The sequence below is a fragment of the Carassius auratus genome, unplaced genomic scaffold (assembly GCF_003368295.1).
Source record: "Carassius auratus strain Wakin unplaced genomic scaffold, ASM336829v1 scaf_tig00214714_1_2670353, whole genome shotgun sequence".
In the NCBI taxonomy this organism is placed as follows: Eukaryota; Metazoa; Chordata; class Actinopteri; order Cypriniformes; family Cyprinidae; genus Carassius; species Carassius auratus.
Genome location: NW_020527778.1, coordinates 926,821 through 943,990, shown reverse-complemented (window position 1 = coordinate 943,990; position 17,170 = coordinate 926,821). Strand labels below are relative to the sequence as shown.

Sequence of the window (17,170 nt, the reverse complement as noted above, 5' to 3'; positions counted from 1 at the left end):
AGCACAGATGGCAGTGTCGTGTGTTTATTTTCTTCATGATGTTGTAGGTTTAGGTCGCAAGAGTGTTGCTTTGAGCTCATCGCTGCGAATCCACGGAGAATCGTAGTTCATTTACAGATTTCAAAATGGTGCCAAAAGACGAGAGATGACGACTCGTTGCAGTAAAAGATTGTTTACAAAAAAAAAAGTAAAAAAAAACCCTGAAAATATATTATAAGGCTAAAAGTTTCCTCTGGATCAGATGATGATAAAATAAGATTTGTAAATATTGATAGTTTCTATCAAATTCTGTATCATTTCATGATGTACTGTACTTCTGAAATATTGGGACCTGAGGCAATTTTGTTTTATTTTGTATGGTTTTTGTGTTTGCTTTCATTTCTCAGCTGTATAAAATAAAGACCATACTGTGAGGAGACGTGTGTGTGTGTGTGTGTCAGTGCCTGCAATCACACACTTTCCATCGAAGAGGTATAAATTATGAAACTCCATTTCAACAAATTATCAGTGTTTAACCTTTAGGAAGTTGTTTGGTCACCTTAAGCTAATATTAGATACATGGATTTATTTTTATTTTTTTGCTCTGTGTGGTTTGAAATTATTTTTTTTTATAAATTAAAAATATTATTCATTTTTTTTTACAAATTGGCCATGTAGCAGCAACAGTCTAAATTGGTGGTAATTAAAATGAATCATTACATTTATATCAGCACTGAAAACAGTGCTGCTTAACATTTCTGTGGAAACATTTTTTGTCCAGATTTTTAAAGAACAGGAAGTTCAAAAGAACAGCATTTATTTGAAACATTAATATTTGTAACATCTTTATTGTCACTTTGATCAATTGAATGTATCCTTTCTGAATAAAAGTGTCACTTTCTTTTTTTCTCACCCCATATATTAAACTACAAAAAAGTTGGGGTTTCACAGTTTTTAAATATTAAATGTTACAAAATATGAAACGGAACAATCAGAAAATCTGCATATTAGAATGAATTCTGAAGATCATGTGACACGGAAGACTGTAAATCTAGCTTTATGTCACGGGAATAAACAACATTTTAAAATATAAAACAATTGTTTTAAATTGTAATATTTGGACATTTTACAGTATTTTTCAAATAAATGTAGCCTTGGTGATTATTCCAAACACTAGAAAAAAACATTTACACACAGGTGTAATAATTATTAAAGTTTTATTGCTTTATTAAAACTATTACAAATTCAGAAAAGCAATTGTGAAGTGCATTGTGAAGTGCACGCCTAAAAAAATACATACTTTTGCAAAGGAATGTGTTGAAAACACCGTCTGGGTAAATATTCAAATGTAGAGAAGTGCTGCTCTTTAAGATCTTTCTGTCTTGCGTCTCTTCGAGGGCTTTTCATCGGCCGTCTTCCTCTTCCCTGGCTTCTGATTGGCCACTGTGTGGGTTGCATCCATCAGACTGAGCTCCTGTAATAATGAGGGCTGAATCTGATTGGCCACGGCCCAGGCCCATAAACACTGCTCCACCCTGTGAGGAGTCCAGTCCCGCTGGCCGTCCACTGAAACCACAAACATCAGGGTCGGATCACGAGGAAGAGTGCTTTAAGCTAAACGTGCATCTTAAATGTCTTACCTTTATTAAGCCGGGACGATTTGTTCAGGATTTTCTGGAGGAAAAGTGCATAATGTTTGGCTGTGTACTCGACCGGTCTGAGCTCAGCGATGCTCTCCACTGCTTCATCAGCCATGAAGGCCACTTCGCCCGGAGCTCCGGCCACCAACACGGCTGATAGAGACCATTTGGATGCATGTTAATGCAGTCAGTGCATGCATGCATGATCTGATGGGTGTGTGTGTGTGTGTGTGTGTGTACCTGATGCCGTCGCTGGCCCGACACCTTTGAGTTTGCACAGCTCAGTAATCGCCGCTTGGACGTCAGGCATCAAACCAAAAGCTTTGCTGGTCGAGCTTTGAACCGCCTCCTCGCTGTTTGAGCCAATCAGCTGCTGCAAACGAGGCCTGAACTTCCCCTTCTGGGAGAGAGTATCCATCATCAGTCATCGGAGAGAGAAACGCACTCGTGCACGCAGCTGAACCGATGTCATAACCGCATGCAACCAACTGAGCAACTCGCCTGTTTCCAGCATCATGATTCTTGTTAATTACGCAGGGTGTGTGAATCTATGTCTGTTGTGCTTACAGTCAGTTTCCACTCCATGATCTTGACGAGCTCAGCGTGTGTGAGGGAACGCTCGGATCGAGCGGAGATCGCTGCAGGCAGCTCCTCCTGAAACCTGACAGAAGACAGAGACTGCCATTAAGATACTCTGCATCTAGAATTATATTCTATTCTGATGCAACTAAAATAATAAACATGAAAAAACATGCAAATCTTTTTATTTTCTTTTTCATCTGTCAGTTCATCTGAGTATTTAAATTGTGGCCCATATCAAATACAGGGCAATGCTAGAAAAGCTCTATTTAAGGTTGTGTCAAATTACATGTTAGATGCTAGTTGTGATAAATAGGCAAAAATATATTAATTAAAATTAAATGAATACATTTATATAATTTAAAAGTATTTTAATGTTATAATTTCATTTGTTATTTTAAATATATATATTTTGGTCATTTTATTTACATTTATATGATTATTAATACATTAATATTAAAATGTAAATACAATAATGAACATAAAATGTGTTTGAGAGCCAGTGCTAGTGAAGCTGCATTTTCAGTTGCTTTGAATTGCAAGTTAAAGCTAATTATGAGTAGGCAAAAATTATTATGTAAAAATATCTAGTTAAATGTATATAATTTATGATTTAAAAATATTTCACATTTGATAATTATTTTAAATGCATGTTTTAGTTTTATAGTGTTTAGTTGTGTTATATAAATAATATGATCTGTAATTATTTTAAATGCATATACTTTACTATTTAGATTTGCAAATTTATGATTATTAGTATTTGAATTAAAATTCAATTCTTTTTTGTGATGCAAGTACTATAATGAACATAAAAATTTAATTCAGCAAAATGCTAAATTAAAATTAAATTAATGCATTTATATAATGTAAAAGTATTTTAATGTTATAATTTAATTTATTATTCTAAATATATATTTTGGTCATTTATATTTACATTTGTACGATTATTAATTTATAAATTAATATTACATTCTGATAAAAATACAATAATGAACATAAAATGTGTTTTAGAGCCAGTGCTAGTGAAGCTGCATTTACGGTTGTGTCAAATTGCAAGTTAAAGATAATTATGAGTAGGCAAAAATTATTCATTAAAACAATCTAATTACATTTATTTAAATTTATGATTTGACAATATTTCAAATTTTATAATTATTTTAAATGCATGTTTTAGTTGTATAATGTTTAGTTAGTTTATTTAAATTGCAAATTTATGATTATTAGTAGGGGTGCTCCGATCATAGTTATGCGCATCTCGTCAGTAAAGCTTGCTCTCTAATCAGCGGTAAATTCCATCAGGTGCCTGATTTCACATAGAGCAGCTGTTACTACACAGAGCCTTTGTTAACGGAGAAGATGCACAAATAAACGCTGAAAATGAACATGGATTTGAGCAGCTTCTTGGTTAACAACGGCTCTGTGTAGTAACAGCTGCTCTATGTGAAATCATGCACCTGAGGGAATTTACTACTGATTAGAGAACCTGCTTTACTGACGAGATGCACATAACGATCGGGGACCCCTAATTATTAGTATATTAATTAATATTTAATTATTTTTGTGATGCAACTAATATAATGAATATAAAAACAAAATTCAGCAAAATGCTAAATTAAAATGATGAAATTATTAAAATAATTTCACATTAATTAATTTGATAATTATTAGTTTTAAAGTATTTATATGATTCTTAAAATAAAAATACATTTTTATGTGTGGATTTGTAAGTACTCAAACCATTTGTCCAGTTGCAAGAGTTTTCCGGCGTTTTTCCCCTTCACGGCTGCCTTTGCTTCCAGCACACTCCAGTATTTGGCATGTAGTGCCCTCCATACAGCTGGATCCTCACAGTGATACAGTCTCTCCTTCACAGACATGACTGTTAGAGAGAGAGAGAGAGATTACAACACTTAAGAACAACTTAATAAAGCAAGCGTAATAGCTGCACCAGAATGTGTTATGATAAATAACTTCTTCCGTGAACTCTCAAGAGCGTTGTTAACAGATCTCACTGCGCGCCACGCGAGTCATGCGACGGGAGGTGACGTCAGCCGCGAACGTAAACAACAATTCTACATCCGCTTCTCCTGAAAGGACACGTTTGTTTTTAAAAGGGTAAGTTTAGCGTGGTTATTTCACTAATTTCTAAACTCATATTACAGTTGAACATTCATGCTCGGAAACCAAGCATGGACTCGTGCTGCACCGAACTGTTTTAAAGCAGGTTTGATGTGGCACGTGACTGAAACGCTAATTTACAGCACATATAATATTCCAGGCATAAGATGATACATCTGTAATATCAACGTGTTTGCAAAATAATACATGCATTTGAATAATCTCAAAGCACCTTTGGGCAAGTATACATATGTTGAATATGTATTACATGTATTGGTCTTTCTGTGCGTTACAGTAAGAGACTAAACACTGCGCTCATGTTATTAATGCTAATAAGGAAATTATATTTATAAATCGATATTGGAGTGAAGTTGAAGGCCGACACAAAAGTGGTGTAAAGCGTACCTGAAAACCATACTTGAGTGAAAAACAGTATTTTACTTGTACTGAAAATATGTTCAAAGATGCACTTGAGCATATATAAAATATGCTCAGGGTTGCCTTGTCTTATTTATTTTCTAAAACCAAATTAAAACTGAAGAAAAAATCTTCAGTATAATAGATTAATAAAATAAAGTAATTTATTTATTGCCGAATTTTCTTATTGACCTTTTACAATAATATCAGGTTGTGCTGTCAAACGATTAACCGCGATTAATCTAATCCAAAATAAAAGTTTTTGTTTATGTAATATATGCATGTGTATTGTGTTAATTTATTATGCATATCTAAATACAAACACATCCAGTATATGTTTTGAAAATATTTACATATGTATATACATTTATATATTTATATGATTACATTTTATATTATATATAAATATATTTAATATATAAACATAAAATATTTTCTTAAATATATACACATAAATGTTTTAATTTATATAAACATGATAAATATGCACAGTTCACACTCATATATCATGTAGACAAAAACGTTTATTTTGCATGCGATTAATCAATATTAATCGTTTGACAGCACTAACACAGGATAATAATACATGACAATAGTAAAAAATAAATATGTTAAGTAAAATTACAATTAAAAGCATTCTTGACATTGTTAAGATACTCGCGTTCATATAAAGTAACCTTGTTGAAAAGTGAAAGGACAAAATGCTCGAGAATTACTACTTTCAGTGCCATATCACTGTAGAAATAGTTAGGTGCCATGCAACAATGCAATGTGTAATCGCAACACTCGTTAAAAATGTAGTGAAGTAGAGTAAAAGCTGCTAATATCTTTGATACACGTAAAATTACAGAGCATCCAAAAAGATACTCAAGTACAGTAATTACATTTACTCAAAATACCTCTGTTACATGCACTGTAATAATAAATATAATAATAACAATAATATATATTACTTGTATGTCTACATTGTATCTGTTTGTTTATCTATAGACATAATAATAATAATATCTGATAATTATAATAAACTATCACTTTTACGTTTCACGTAATTTTTATTTAATTGTATTTATTTATTTTTTGCTTGCATGTTTTCTAATGATTACTGATATGGATTCTCTGCTGTCTTGTTTCTGTTTTGCAGGTCGGTGTGTAATCTCGTGTGAAGATGTTAAAGGCGATCACGTGAACGAGGTGCAATTTTTATTTGGAAACACAGACGGTGAGATGAAAAAAAAACAAAAACACAAACAAACAAGAATCGTGTTGCAAACGCAGTAATATTCCCTTAGAAAGTTTGTACAGTATCTTACCTGTTCAAATACGATCTATAGTGAATCCTATGATTATTTATATCTAATGTTATTGTGAACGTGTTTGCCGTTTCTGGCCTGTTTTCCCCACAGGTAAAAGACTCTAGACGTAAAGCGTAAGTCTGAACATCTCGCTTTATTCTTGTATGTTTTTGCATATATTGTTTGTGATATAAATGCTCATAACATTGCCACCATGAGAAGTTGATCTGAATGAATCTGTCCTCCATCTGCTGGCCCGAGGAGGACCTGCAGCAGCATCTCTCTCCTGCTCTCATCTTTCTCCTGATTTTGCAGCTTGAGATGGAGAAGATGACCAGGGTCAGCACCGTCAGTGGTCATACCATGTTTTGTCACCTGGATGCACCTGCCAACGCCATCAGTGTGTGTCGGGATGCTACGCAGGTGAAAATGAGATGAACATTATATTCATGACACATGCCAAAGTGGCCAATTAGATTTTTCTACTTCTGTTATGGTTCACATGGCAAAAGTATATATATATATATATATATATATATATATATATATATATATATATATGTATATGTGTATATATATATATGTATATATATATATATATATATATATATATATATATATATATATATATATATATATATATATGTATATGTATATGTGTATATATATATATATGTATATATATATATATATATATATATATATATATATATATATATATATATATATATATATATGTATATGTGTGTGTGTATATATATATATATATATATATATATATATATATATATATATATATATATATATATATATATATATATATATATTATAATTTAACAATCTTTACATTTTTATAATTTGTGAATAAATTAACTTATTATTATTTTAAATGTATATATTTTGGTAATTTATATTTCTAATTTATTTTATTATTGATATTTAATTCAATATTCAGTCTGTCAATGACTAATATCAATACATTATAATTAAAACAATTATTGTCAATAATATTTATATTTAAAATACTGTTTTTAGCTACAGTTTATATGTGATTAATCACAATTTGTTTCTGGTGGTGTTTACTCGGTGAAATATTTTAATTTGTATAATTTATTATATTTTTATTTATTTTTTATGTTTATGTATTTTAATTATTTATATTTGGAATTTATATGATTATTGATATTTAAGTAAATTATCAATCTGTCAATGGCTAATATCAATAAATAGCAATTACAAAATTCATTGTCAATAATATTTATATTTAAAATACTGTTTTTAGCTACAGTTAATATGTGATTAATCACAACTTGTTTCTGGTGGTGTTTGTTGGGTGAAATATTTTAATTTATACTTTTTTTATTATTATTATTATTATTTGAAATGTATATGATGATTAATATGTAATTAAATATTCAGTCTGTCAGTGACTACCATTAATATCAATAATTAATTCAATTATTATTTACACTTTTATTAACACTTCTTAATACAGTGAATAATTATATATTACAAATTATTCATAATTGGAATGCATTTTAAGAATACTTTTCCCATCAACTGGTCAAAATGCACAACACTGCTGTATGCTGCATGAAAGACTCTGTGTGCTCTGATGTAAACAAGCACATATGAGAAGCACATGGAGGAACACATTACAGACACGCTGAATGAAAGCACATTCACTCTCTGACAGCAGATGGCGCTAAACTGCAGAAATGCAGCCCTTACCCTGGAAACCCCATAAATAAAGCAGCAGCTACTTTCTAAAATGTATTTAAATAGCCATTCAGATTTGTGGATTTGCTATGTTATTCATCACAGCGCCAAATACTTACATATTTAGTCTTTATAGGCTATTTATTTTAAAAATTTTATATATTTTAATCTGGACTACAATATGACCAAGATATTGTTTGAAAGTGTTTTGATTCTTTAAATTGTCCATCACACATTACATCAGGGCTTCATTAGTTAACATTAGTTAATTCATTAGTTAACATAAACTGCAAATGAATAATTCTTCTGAACATTCATTAATCTTAAGTATTCGGATATTTAATAACACGTTGTTAAAATCGAAAGTTGCAACTGTGTTGTTTAATGAGCTAACACGTATATTTTAACAAAGATTAGTAACTTTTGTAGCAAATGTAGCTATTGTGAATGTTAATGCATTAACTTAAGTTAACTAATGAGATTTTACTGTAAAGTGATACCTATACTTCTTTTACATCTTTGTAAAACTTTTAACTTTATGTATTTTTCTGTATTGCTTTATTGTACTTAAATGTACAGTTATTTTTGTAATAAGAAAAAAGTTATTTAACCTGTTATACTGTATTATGACCATGTCTAATGTCACTAAATGTCAATACTGTATGAGCAATTAATGGCAACATGAAAATTGTATACCGGCATATCCCTAATCACGTTATGTTTCAGGTGGTGGTTGCCGGGCGAAATATCTTCAAGATATACGGTCTGGAGGAAGACGGTTTCACTGAGCGGCTGAACCTGCGTGTGGGCCGCAAACCCTCGCTGAACTTCAGCTGTGCGGACGTCATGTGGCATCAGATGGAGGAGAACCTGCTGGCCACCGCCGCCACTAACGGAGCCGTGGTGACGTGGAACCTGGCCCGGTCCTGCCGTAACAAACAAGAGCAGCTGTTCACCGAACACAAGCGCACGGTCAACAAAGTCTGTTTTCACCCCACTGAGGTCTACATGCTGCTGTCTGGCTCTCAGGACGGGTTCATGAAGTGCTTCGACCTGCGCAAGAAGGAGAGCGTCAGCACCTTTTCTGGTATGTGCATCTCTGACGTTATCATGACCTCATTCACATCCACACATCTGGAGCGCTTTAGACACTCAGTCTGAGGATTTCGAAATACACCATGTGAACAGCAGTGTTTGTGCAGGTCAGTCCGAGAGCGTGAGAGATGTGCAGTTCAGTATTAAGGATTATTTCACGTTCGCCGCATCATTCGAGAATGGAAACGTGCAGCTGTGGGACATTCGTAGACCGGACCGTTACGAGAGGATGTTCACCGCACACACAGGACCCGTCTTCTGCTGTGACTGGCATCCTGAGGACAGGTGTGTGCACACACAGCTAAACTAATAATAATAATAAAACTGTTGTATAAAATTTCACATGCACAATGTGCTTTACAGGTCAGCACAATCAAAATACAAAACAATGATAAATTAAATAAAAATAGGAAGATAAAATGAGAAGGAATTAAAAATAATAATAATACAATAATAATGACTTAAGGGAACAATAAAAAAGAAAAAAAAGAAATATAATAATATGAGCTCAGAATTTAATAAGAATTAGTATACTATTATAATTTTTATTATAGTATAATTCTAAATAATGACTTAAGAAAAAAGTGAAAGCTGAAAATTAAAAAAGGACGATAAATGAAAATAAAAATAAAAGTGACTTTAAAAACTTAATAAATGTGAACCTTTTTAAAAGAAATAGAATATTATAAATATTACAATAGAATATTACTATTATAATAGAAATTCACTATTATAATAGTAATAATAATTTTAGTTGTAAAATTCCAATCGTAAACATTCACTTAAAGTATACATTTAAAAAAGGAAAATAAAATGAGTTCTATAATAATTTTATAAGAATAATAGAATAATTTATAAATTATTATTATGAGAAGAGCATATCTAAAGAAACATAAAAAAAAGGAGAAAATGAGACTGAAATAATTGTTGTTGTTTTTTTATTCTAAATAATGAGTGAAGAAACTTTAAAAGTCCAAATTAAAAAAAGGAAGATGAAATAAGAAGAAGTAATACAAATAGTAAAATTCTAAATAATTTTATCTACTAATTAATACTCAAATATAACTTTTTTTTTTTTGTTGCCTAATTTTAGTTGGCAAAAGTCTCCACACTTTTTATCCTTCTGGATTTTAACCTCAACCCGTCTGGCTCTGTTTTTGTGTATATAACGTCTTGCAGGGGTTGGCTGGCCACAGGCGGACGTGACAAGATGGTGAAAGTCTGGGACATGTCGACCAACCGCGTGAAGGAGATCTACTGCGTTCAGACCATAGCGTCGGTGGCCAGGGTCAAGTGGCGTCCGGAGCGCAGATATCACCTGGCCACCTGCTCCATGATGGTGGACCACAACATCTACGTGTGGGACGTCCGCCGGCCGTTCATCCCCTTCGCAACCTTCGAGGAGCACAAAGACGTGACCACGGGAATCGTGTGGCGGCACCAGCACGACCCTTACTACCTGCTGTCGGGGTCCAAGGACAGTACGCTGTACCAGCACATGTTTAAAGATGCCAGCAGACCCGTCGACCGCGCCAATCCGGAGGGACTCTGCTTCGGGCTGTTCGGGGACCTGGCGTTCGCTGCTAAAGAGAGTCTGATGAGCGGTGAGCGATCGAACCACGCTGGTTTCCATGCAATTTGACAAAAACCGACACTGAACACCAAAATGCATGCATGAAATCTCTAGCTTGTTAGAGATATGTGATAAAAATTATAATTCCCATCGGTTTTTATTGTGTTAGAAGTCAATTTGAGCCACATATTTTATCTGCACAGACACAAAATATTTTTCTTTTTTAATTATAGTGGCTATTTGCATCTTAGTGCAAATACTACATGTAAGTATAAATAATGTCTAACATTAAAAGTATTCAGTGTAAGTAGCATTTATTGTTATTTTCACATCGTCTTTCAAAAGCATGATTTAGGAGACGAGTCTCGAGTCTTACATTTCTAATTTATATCTGAATGTTTGACAAGCTACAGTAAAGGTTTACGGTATCTGACCACTCTTTTGTGTTGACCTTTGGCAAATTGCATGGAAATCAGTTTTTCTACAGCCTTTCCAAAACACATCTGTGTGTTAAACATTGCATGCACGTCCATGACTCTTAGTGAGAAACATTTACCACATTTCTAGAAGAAATGATTATTTAAGCAGTAGTTTAAAATCGAGTGTTGGTCAAATGGACCATCAAAATGTTTCTTGATGTTGGTTTCTTATCAGAACATTGTCTTTCTACATAGGTCCCTCTTCTGCAGGAGACGTGGGGCGTAAGACCTACCCGGGGGGCGATCGGAGGTACCCCATCTTCTTCTTTAAGAAGCCGGATGTGAGGGAGCAGTTTGCACAGGTGTCGAGCGCGCTCAGTGTGTTTGAGAGTGAAGCGGGCAGCAGTGTGGGGATGGACTGGTTCATTAACACCGCACAGAGTTACCTGCTGAGCGGGAAACCCTTCGCCGAACTCTGTGAGCACAACGCTCAAGTCGCCAAGAGACTCAACAGACCGCAGGTACAGATGGATTTTAATGGGGCTCTTCTGTATTTTCAACTTTTTTTTTTGTCTTCTTTGACATGCAATATTTTCTTAAAGTCCTCCCTGAGATTTTAAATTAATATTTCAGCGATTGCATGTTCATAGATATTTTTTTTTTAAAAAGACTTAAAAAAAATAATATTCCTGATATGCAAGTTATCTAACTCAGATAAATAAATAATAAATATATTTTTTAATTAACAAATAAAAAAATAAAATTAAAATACAGATGAATTTTTATTTTTAAAAAGTGTAGGAATTTTTATTTTTTTAATTGCATGATTATTTTGATCGATTGATAATTAATTCTGATCTTTTCATTAGTTCACAAACCTGCAGTTTCCTCACAAACCCTAATTTAATTCAGTTTTTGTGTCATACAGGAATCAACCACATGGACGATGCTGCGAATCATGTTTTCAGAGCCGGCTAATCCGTCCTTATCTAGCAATCACAATCTGAATAAATCAGGAAACCTCCCGCTCGTCAACAGGTACTGATAATGTCAGCTGATTTTGGGGATTTCTGACTCCTCTCGTCTAATATACTCTTCATCAGAGCTCAGTTCTGTGTCTTTGTCTGTTTCCTGTACTGCAGCTTCAGTATGAAGGAGATGAGCGCTGCTCTCAATGAGAGAAACAAAGAAAACAGACAAGACAACCTCCACAGCCTGGAGACCAACCTCAACAACAACGACGGTGAGACACACACATATAAACAACAGCTGCATCCTGATCGATGAGAAACTGATGAGAGACCGGTAAAGAGACGGTCAGCTGATTGTTTACAGAGCAAACTTTGAGCTTGCTCTCTCCTCATGAAGCATTGCCTTTTATCAAAAAACCTTTCGTTTACCAGAGAAACTTTGCATTTGCTTTTAAAATCTTTGCATTTGCCAGAGAGACTTTGTTTTCACTCATAAAACCTTTGCGTTTCCCTAATAAACGTTGTGTTTAACTGCAAAACCTTTGCGTTATTCTAAGTAACCTTGCACTTGCTTTAGAAAAACTTTGCTTTGCCTTGCAAAATTTCTGCCTTTCCCAGAGAAACTTTGCTTTCACTTGAAAGATCTCAGCTTTTTCCCAAACTTTGCATTTCCCTGAGAAACTTACATTAGCTTTAAAAATGTGTTTTACCCCAGAAGCTTTGATTGCTTGCAAAACGTTTGAATTTTTCCAAAAACACTTTGCATTTCATCGCGAACCTTTGTGTCATTCATAAAACTGTTGCCTTTTCCAGTTGCATTAACTGAGAAACGTTGCATTGTTCACAAAACCATTCTGTTTGCCCATTACACCTCCCTTGCAGAGTTTCTCAGGAAAATGCAAAAATAAAAATCCTTTCATCATTCAGCTTCATTGAGTTCCAAACATATATGATTGACATTAAGTCATGGATTCAATTTCAGTTTGTTCCTCTAGAAAACCAATAGTATGACTTCAGAAGACATAGACTCCTTCTATAGTGCTTTTTCAACTTGGAGCAATTTGGACATTCTGCTAAACATCTCCTTTTATGTTCCATACAGATTGGGAATGACCTGTAAATGATGACACAATTGTGATTTTATTTTTATTTTTTTCGGTGAATGAACCCTTTAAATGGCTCACTGTTGTAATACAGACGGATAATAATGTATGTATATATGTGACCCTGGAGCACACAAAACCAGTCTTAAGTCTCCGGGGTATATTTGTTGCAATAACCAAAATTACACTGTATGGGGCAAAATTATACATTTTACTTTCATGCTAAAAATCATTGTGATATTAAGTGAAGATTATTTTCCATGAAAATATTTAGTCAATTTCCAACTGTAAATATATCAAAACTTAATTTTTTATTAGTAATATGCATTGCTAATAATTCATTTGGACAACTTTAAAGATTATTTTCTCAATGTTTAGATTTTTTTGCATCCCTCAGATTCCAGATTTTCAAATAGTTGCATCTCAGACAAATATCGTCCGATCCTAACAAACCATGCATCAATGGAAAGCTTCTTTATTCAAAATCTAAATTTTCAAAATTGACACTTCTGACTGGTTTTGTGGTCCAGGGTCTCGTATGTAGTAATTGTGCTTCACTCCTCCTCAGCTGTCAGTCCAGATTTTTAGCTGCCAGGAAACTGCAACACTGGATAAAGAGTGTGTTTCTGTGTGCAGAGAACGAGGAGACGGAGGGCAGCGAGGGTCAGGCGGAGTATCTGTTTGGAGACGCTGAACTGGATGACGATGATCTCTACAGCATGGAGCACGACAACCATGCAGGTTGGTCAGCACATCCAAACACATCTCACAGGTGTATGTGTAAAAAACCCAATGGTAAGCCTCCGTTCTCTCTCCAGCGGAGGAACCCGAGTACCTGCTCCCTCAGGAGGCGTTCCCGTTACGCCACGAGATCATGGACCACCCCTCGGCCCCGGAGCCGGTGCAGGAGAGGCCCGAGTCGCCTCACGTGAGCGGGAGCGAGACCGAGAACACGTGCCTGACTTCCACGGAGTCCTTCAGTCTCATTTCCGTCTCGCAGCTCTTGTTCTCGCCTCACCTGCCGCCCAAGTTCTTCTGCCCCATCGTGAAGGAGATGCTGTGTTTCTACGCCGAGCAGGGCGACGTGCAGATGGCCGTGTCTGTGCTGATCGTACTGGGCGACCGCATCCGCAAGGAGATCGACGAGCTCACACAGGTGAGAAATACCGCCCCGCTTTGACAGGAAGTCTAGGTTTTTTATGTGATGTTTTAATCTGTGTGTTTGTGTGTTTTAGGAGCACTGGTACATGTCCTACATCGACCTCTTGCAGCGCTTCGAGCTGTGGAACGTCAGTAACGAGGTGATCAAACTGAGCACGTGCGGCCCCATCATGTGTCTGAATCAAACCTCCACCACCTTACACATCAACTGCAGCAACTGCAAGCGACCAATGAGCAACAAGGGCTGGATCTGTGACAGGTGCGACCTCCAATCCCTGACTCTTACCTTGTTTTTCTATGAGTTTCAGTCCTTTATCTAATGTAGCCTTTAGCATTAGAGCGTATACATCTGTTACTGTGTTTAAAGGACATTTTAAAGGTGTATTTGTTTTTTATTTTGTAATGTTTATGAAAATGTTTATAAACATGCCTCATAAATAACTACAGGGAATATATTTTTATTATAATTTTTAAGTTGAAATAATAATTCATTATTAATTTATTAGAAGTTATTTGTTTCGATATAATTTATTCATATTAATTTATCTTAAAAATATCATTTGGAAAACAAATGTAAAAGTGTCTATATATATATATATATATATATATATATATATATAATACACACACACACACACACACAATTTGGGTCCACTAAATAAAATTATTATATTTTATTTTAAATTCTTATTCTATATAAATAATAAATATGCTGACTAAATTATACTACATTTATTATGACCATTTTAATGTATGTACTATTATATCATTTATTATATTCTATACATATTTATTTAATTAAATGTATTGTAAATTTAAATATTATAATTTGGAGAAATTGCTAAAGTTTTAGAGAATTTTACACACTTTGGGAGCATTTTATAAATAAATATAATTAATATTTAATTAGAAATTTTAATTATAAATATTTATTATAATATACAAAAAATAATTATAATGTATTATGAATTCAATTATTAAATAAATATATGAATAAAATTTAAATAAAAAATATTACATTTGACACTTTAGGTCCACTTTATAAATTAATAAAATTAATATAATGAAAAAATTATATATATATGTGTGTGTGTGTGTTTTAAAAATATTTAAAATATATTTATGTGTGTGTGTGTGTGTGTATGTATGTATATGTGTATATATATATATATATATATATATGAAAAATATTAACATTTACATTTATTCATTTAGCAGACGCTTTTATCCAAAGTGACTTTGAATGTATTATAAATTAATATATAAATTTTTTTTTTACTAATATATTACTTAACTATTTTTTACAGTTACAATATAATTTAGAAAAAATTTACAAAATTGATTGGTTGATTGATTATTTTGTGCATGTGTTTGAATCTTCCACAGGTGCCACCAGTGTGCGAGTGTGTGTGCAGTGTGTCATCACGTGGTCAAAGGCTTGTTTGTGTGGTGTCAGGGCTGCAGTCACGGAGGACACCTGGAGCATGTGATGGAGTGGCTGAAACAGTCCAAACACTGTCCGGCCGGCTGCGGACACCTGTGCGAATACACCTGACACACACACACACACTCTAGCAGAGGACCAGTCAGGCTGCTACCTATGAGGGACAATAAGTATAACTAATGTTTAGATGATAATCAAACACAAAGGGAATCTGTATCTTTAGCACATATGATTGTGAGCTAAAAAACAATCAGCCAACTTTTTTAAGTTTTTGGAGATTTTGTTTTATAAATATAATCCAATGTGTATAACTGTAGCTGAGATGCACTTGGCTTTGGGAATATGATTTATTCACCTTAAAAATACGCTGGAAAACTGTGTAAATGAAGAACACGTTGGATTGAAATCAGATTTATTTTACCGGAAAAACTGGTGTTTGCCAATAAAGCCAGTCTTTACTAATCATCTGTGTGAGTTTGTGAACATGAAGACACAGAAACACTTTAAAAGTGACCTTTTTGGAAGAAATAAATTAGTATTTATTTTTTAAAAGTGGCATAATGTCATTTACCCGTATTATAAAAATATAAGTGCAAGCATTTCTCAAAAAGAAGGTTTGAAATGTTGAAACCAATAGATGTAGACCTGAGCGTTGAGGTTTCTCAACACGTGTGAGCTGAACTTGAGGAGAACTGACTGAACAATCACCTAAACACTGTCTGAACAAAACGCATCACTCAAACACAACTATTAAAAAGATTCAAACGTTCACCGATGCTCCAGAAGGAAACAAGATGCATTAAGAGCTGGGGGGTGAAATGAAATGTAATTTTTTTTTCTATTTAGTTCTGCCCTTCGTAAGCAACAGAAGATACTTGTATGTTTCCCGTAACACAAATCGAGTACAATTTACCTTGATCTTCAAATTCCAAAAGTTTTTTTTAAACTGAAGAATCTGCAGGACCTTAAAGATTTTTCTGAAGAACAGTTCTCAGTTTAACTGTTCAGATCAAACAAGGGACTCATGAACAACCATCACAAAACAGAAAGACAGTTGTGGATCATCAGGTAACAGAACACAGTATTAAGAACCCAAGGGTTCCCAAACTTTTCAATGGGGTTATTTCAATAATTTCAAAAAATGTTGTGTTGTGGACTAAATGTAAACATCTTTTATGTACAATATCTCACTAAGGACAGTTCTAAATAAAAAGATCTCTCTTGTTTTGTTCAAATTATTCACATTTTCACAGATTCCGCAAGGGGTTTCGCATGCCACTGTATCTTTCTATCTATCTATCTATCTATCTATCTATCTATCTATCTATCTATCTATCTATCTATCTATCTATCTATCTATCTATCTCTTTAAACACTCTGTTTAAAACATGTCAAAAGCGGTTAGTGGGAGACGTGCACGAACAGTAGATTATTCCATCTGACCCAGTGCTTTAAGTGGCCCAAAAGAGGTGCCGGTACTCTATTATAGCCAATTGTTTTATTTTATTTTATTTTCTGTTTTTTTTTTTTTTTTTTTTTGATGAATCTCGAGGTAACCACAACTATGTTGAAGGGGTTTTATATACAGCAGTCAACATATAAATCCTTTTATTAGTTTGTGGATTTGCTTGAGCAGAAAAGAACTACTGAACATAAATAA

At 33.7% G+C, this 17,170-nt stretch overlaps 2 protein-coding genes across 3 annotated transcripts; one reads left to right on the top strand and one right to left on the bottom strand.

Moving 5' to 3' along the window:
• Window positions 1-1,179: 1,179 nt before the first annotated feature.
• Window positions 1,180-4,268, bottom strand: LOC113092646 (uncharacterized). Of its 2 annotated transcripts, none has more exons than XM_026258314.1 (6): window positions 4,170-4,268; window positions 3,936-4,077; window positions 2,187-2,280; window positions 1,860-2,019; window positions 1,620-1,772; window positions 1,180-1,545 (listed from the first exon to the last, which is right to left on the bottom strand). In XM_026258314.1, exons 2-6 carry the CDS (start codon window positions 4,073-4,075, stop codon window positions 1,346-1,348), a joined length of 747 nt encoding a protein of 248 aa, XP_026114099.1. In that variant the 5' UTR covers window positions 4,076-4,077; window positions 4,170-4,268; the 3' UTR covers window positions 1,180-1,345. The 2 variants fall into 2 exon arrangements, with proteins under 2 accessions (XP_026114099.1, XP_026114098.1); XM_026258313.1 differs by having other exon boundaries at window positions 4,211-4,244.
• On the top strand, window positions 4,233-15,973 carry LOC113092645 (GATOR complex protein WDR24-like). Its single transcript, XM_026258311.1, has 14 exons — window positions 4,233-4,313; window positions 5,875-5,952; window positions 6,137-6,159; window positions 6,341-6,448; window positions 8,471-8,831; window positions 8,947-9,124; window positions 10,019-10,443; window positions 11,087-11,352; window positions 11,760-11,869; window positions 11,974-12,074; window positions 13,542-13,646; window positions 13,724-14,061; window positions 14,141-14,325; window positions 15,453-15,973. The coding sequence occupies exons 4-14, from the start codon at window positions 6,347-6,349 to the stop codon at window positions 15,619-15,621; spliced, it is 2,340 nt and encodes a 779-aa protein (XP_026114096.1). The 5' UTR covers window positions 4,233-4,313; window positions 5,875-5,952; window positions 6,137-6,159; window positions 6,341-6,346; the 3' UTR covers window positions 15,622-15,973.
• The last annotated feature ends 1,197 nt before the right edge of the window (window positions 15,974-17,170 follow it).

Bases quoted from the DNA above. Each gene is read 5' to 3' on its own strand.
- LOC113092646 (XM_026258313.1), bottom strand. The intron at 2,020-2,186 runs GTAAGCACAACA...ACTCTCTCCCAG, and splicing joins TCATGGAGTGGAAACTGACT to AAGGGGAAGTTCAGGCCTCG. The intron at 1,546-1,619 runs GTAAGACATTTA...TTGTGGTTTCAG, and splicing joins ATCGTCCCGGCTTAATAAAG to TGGACGGCCAGCGGGACTGG.
- LOC113092645 (XM_026258311.1), top strand. From the start codon at position 6,347: ATGGAGAAGATGACCAGGGTCAGCACCGTCAGTGGTCATACCATGTTT. The intron at 10,444-11,086 runs GTGAGCGATCGA...CTTTCTACATAG, and splicing joins TAAAGAGAGTCTGATGAGCG to GTCCCTCTTCTGCAGGAGAC. The intron at 11,870-11,973 runs GTACTGATAATG...CCTGTACTGCAG, and splicing joins AACCTCCCGCTCGTCAACAG to CTTCAGTATGAAGGAGATGA.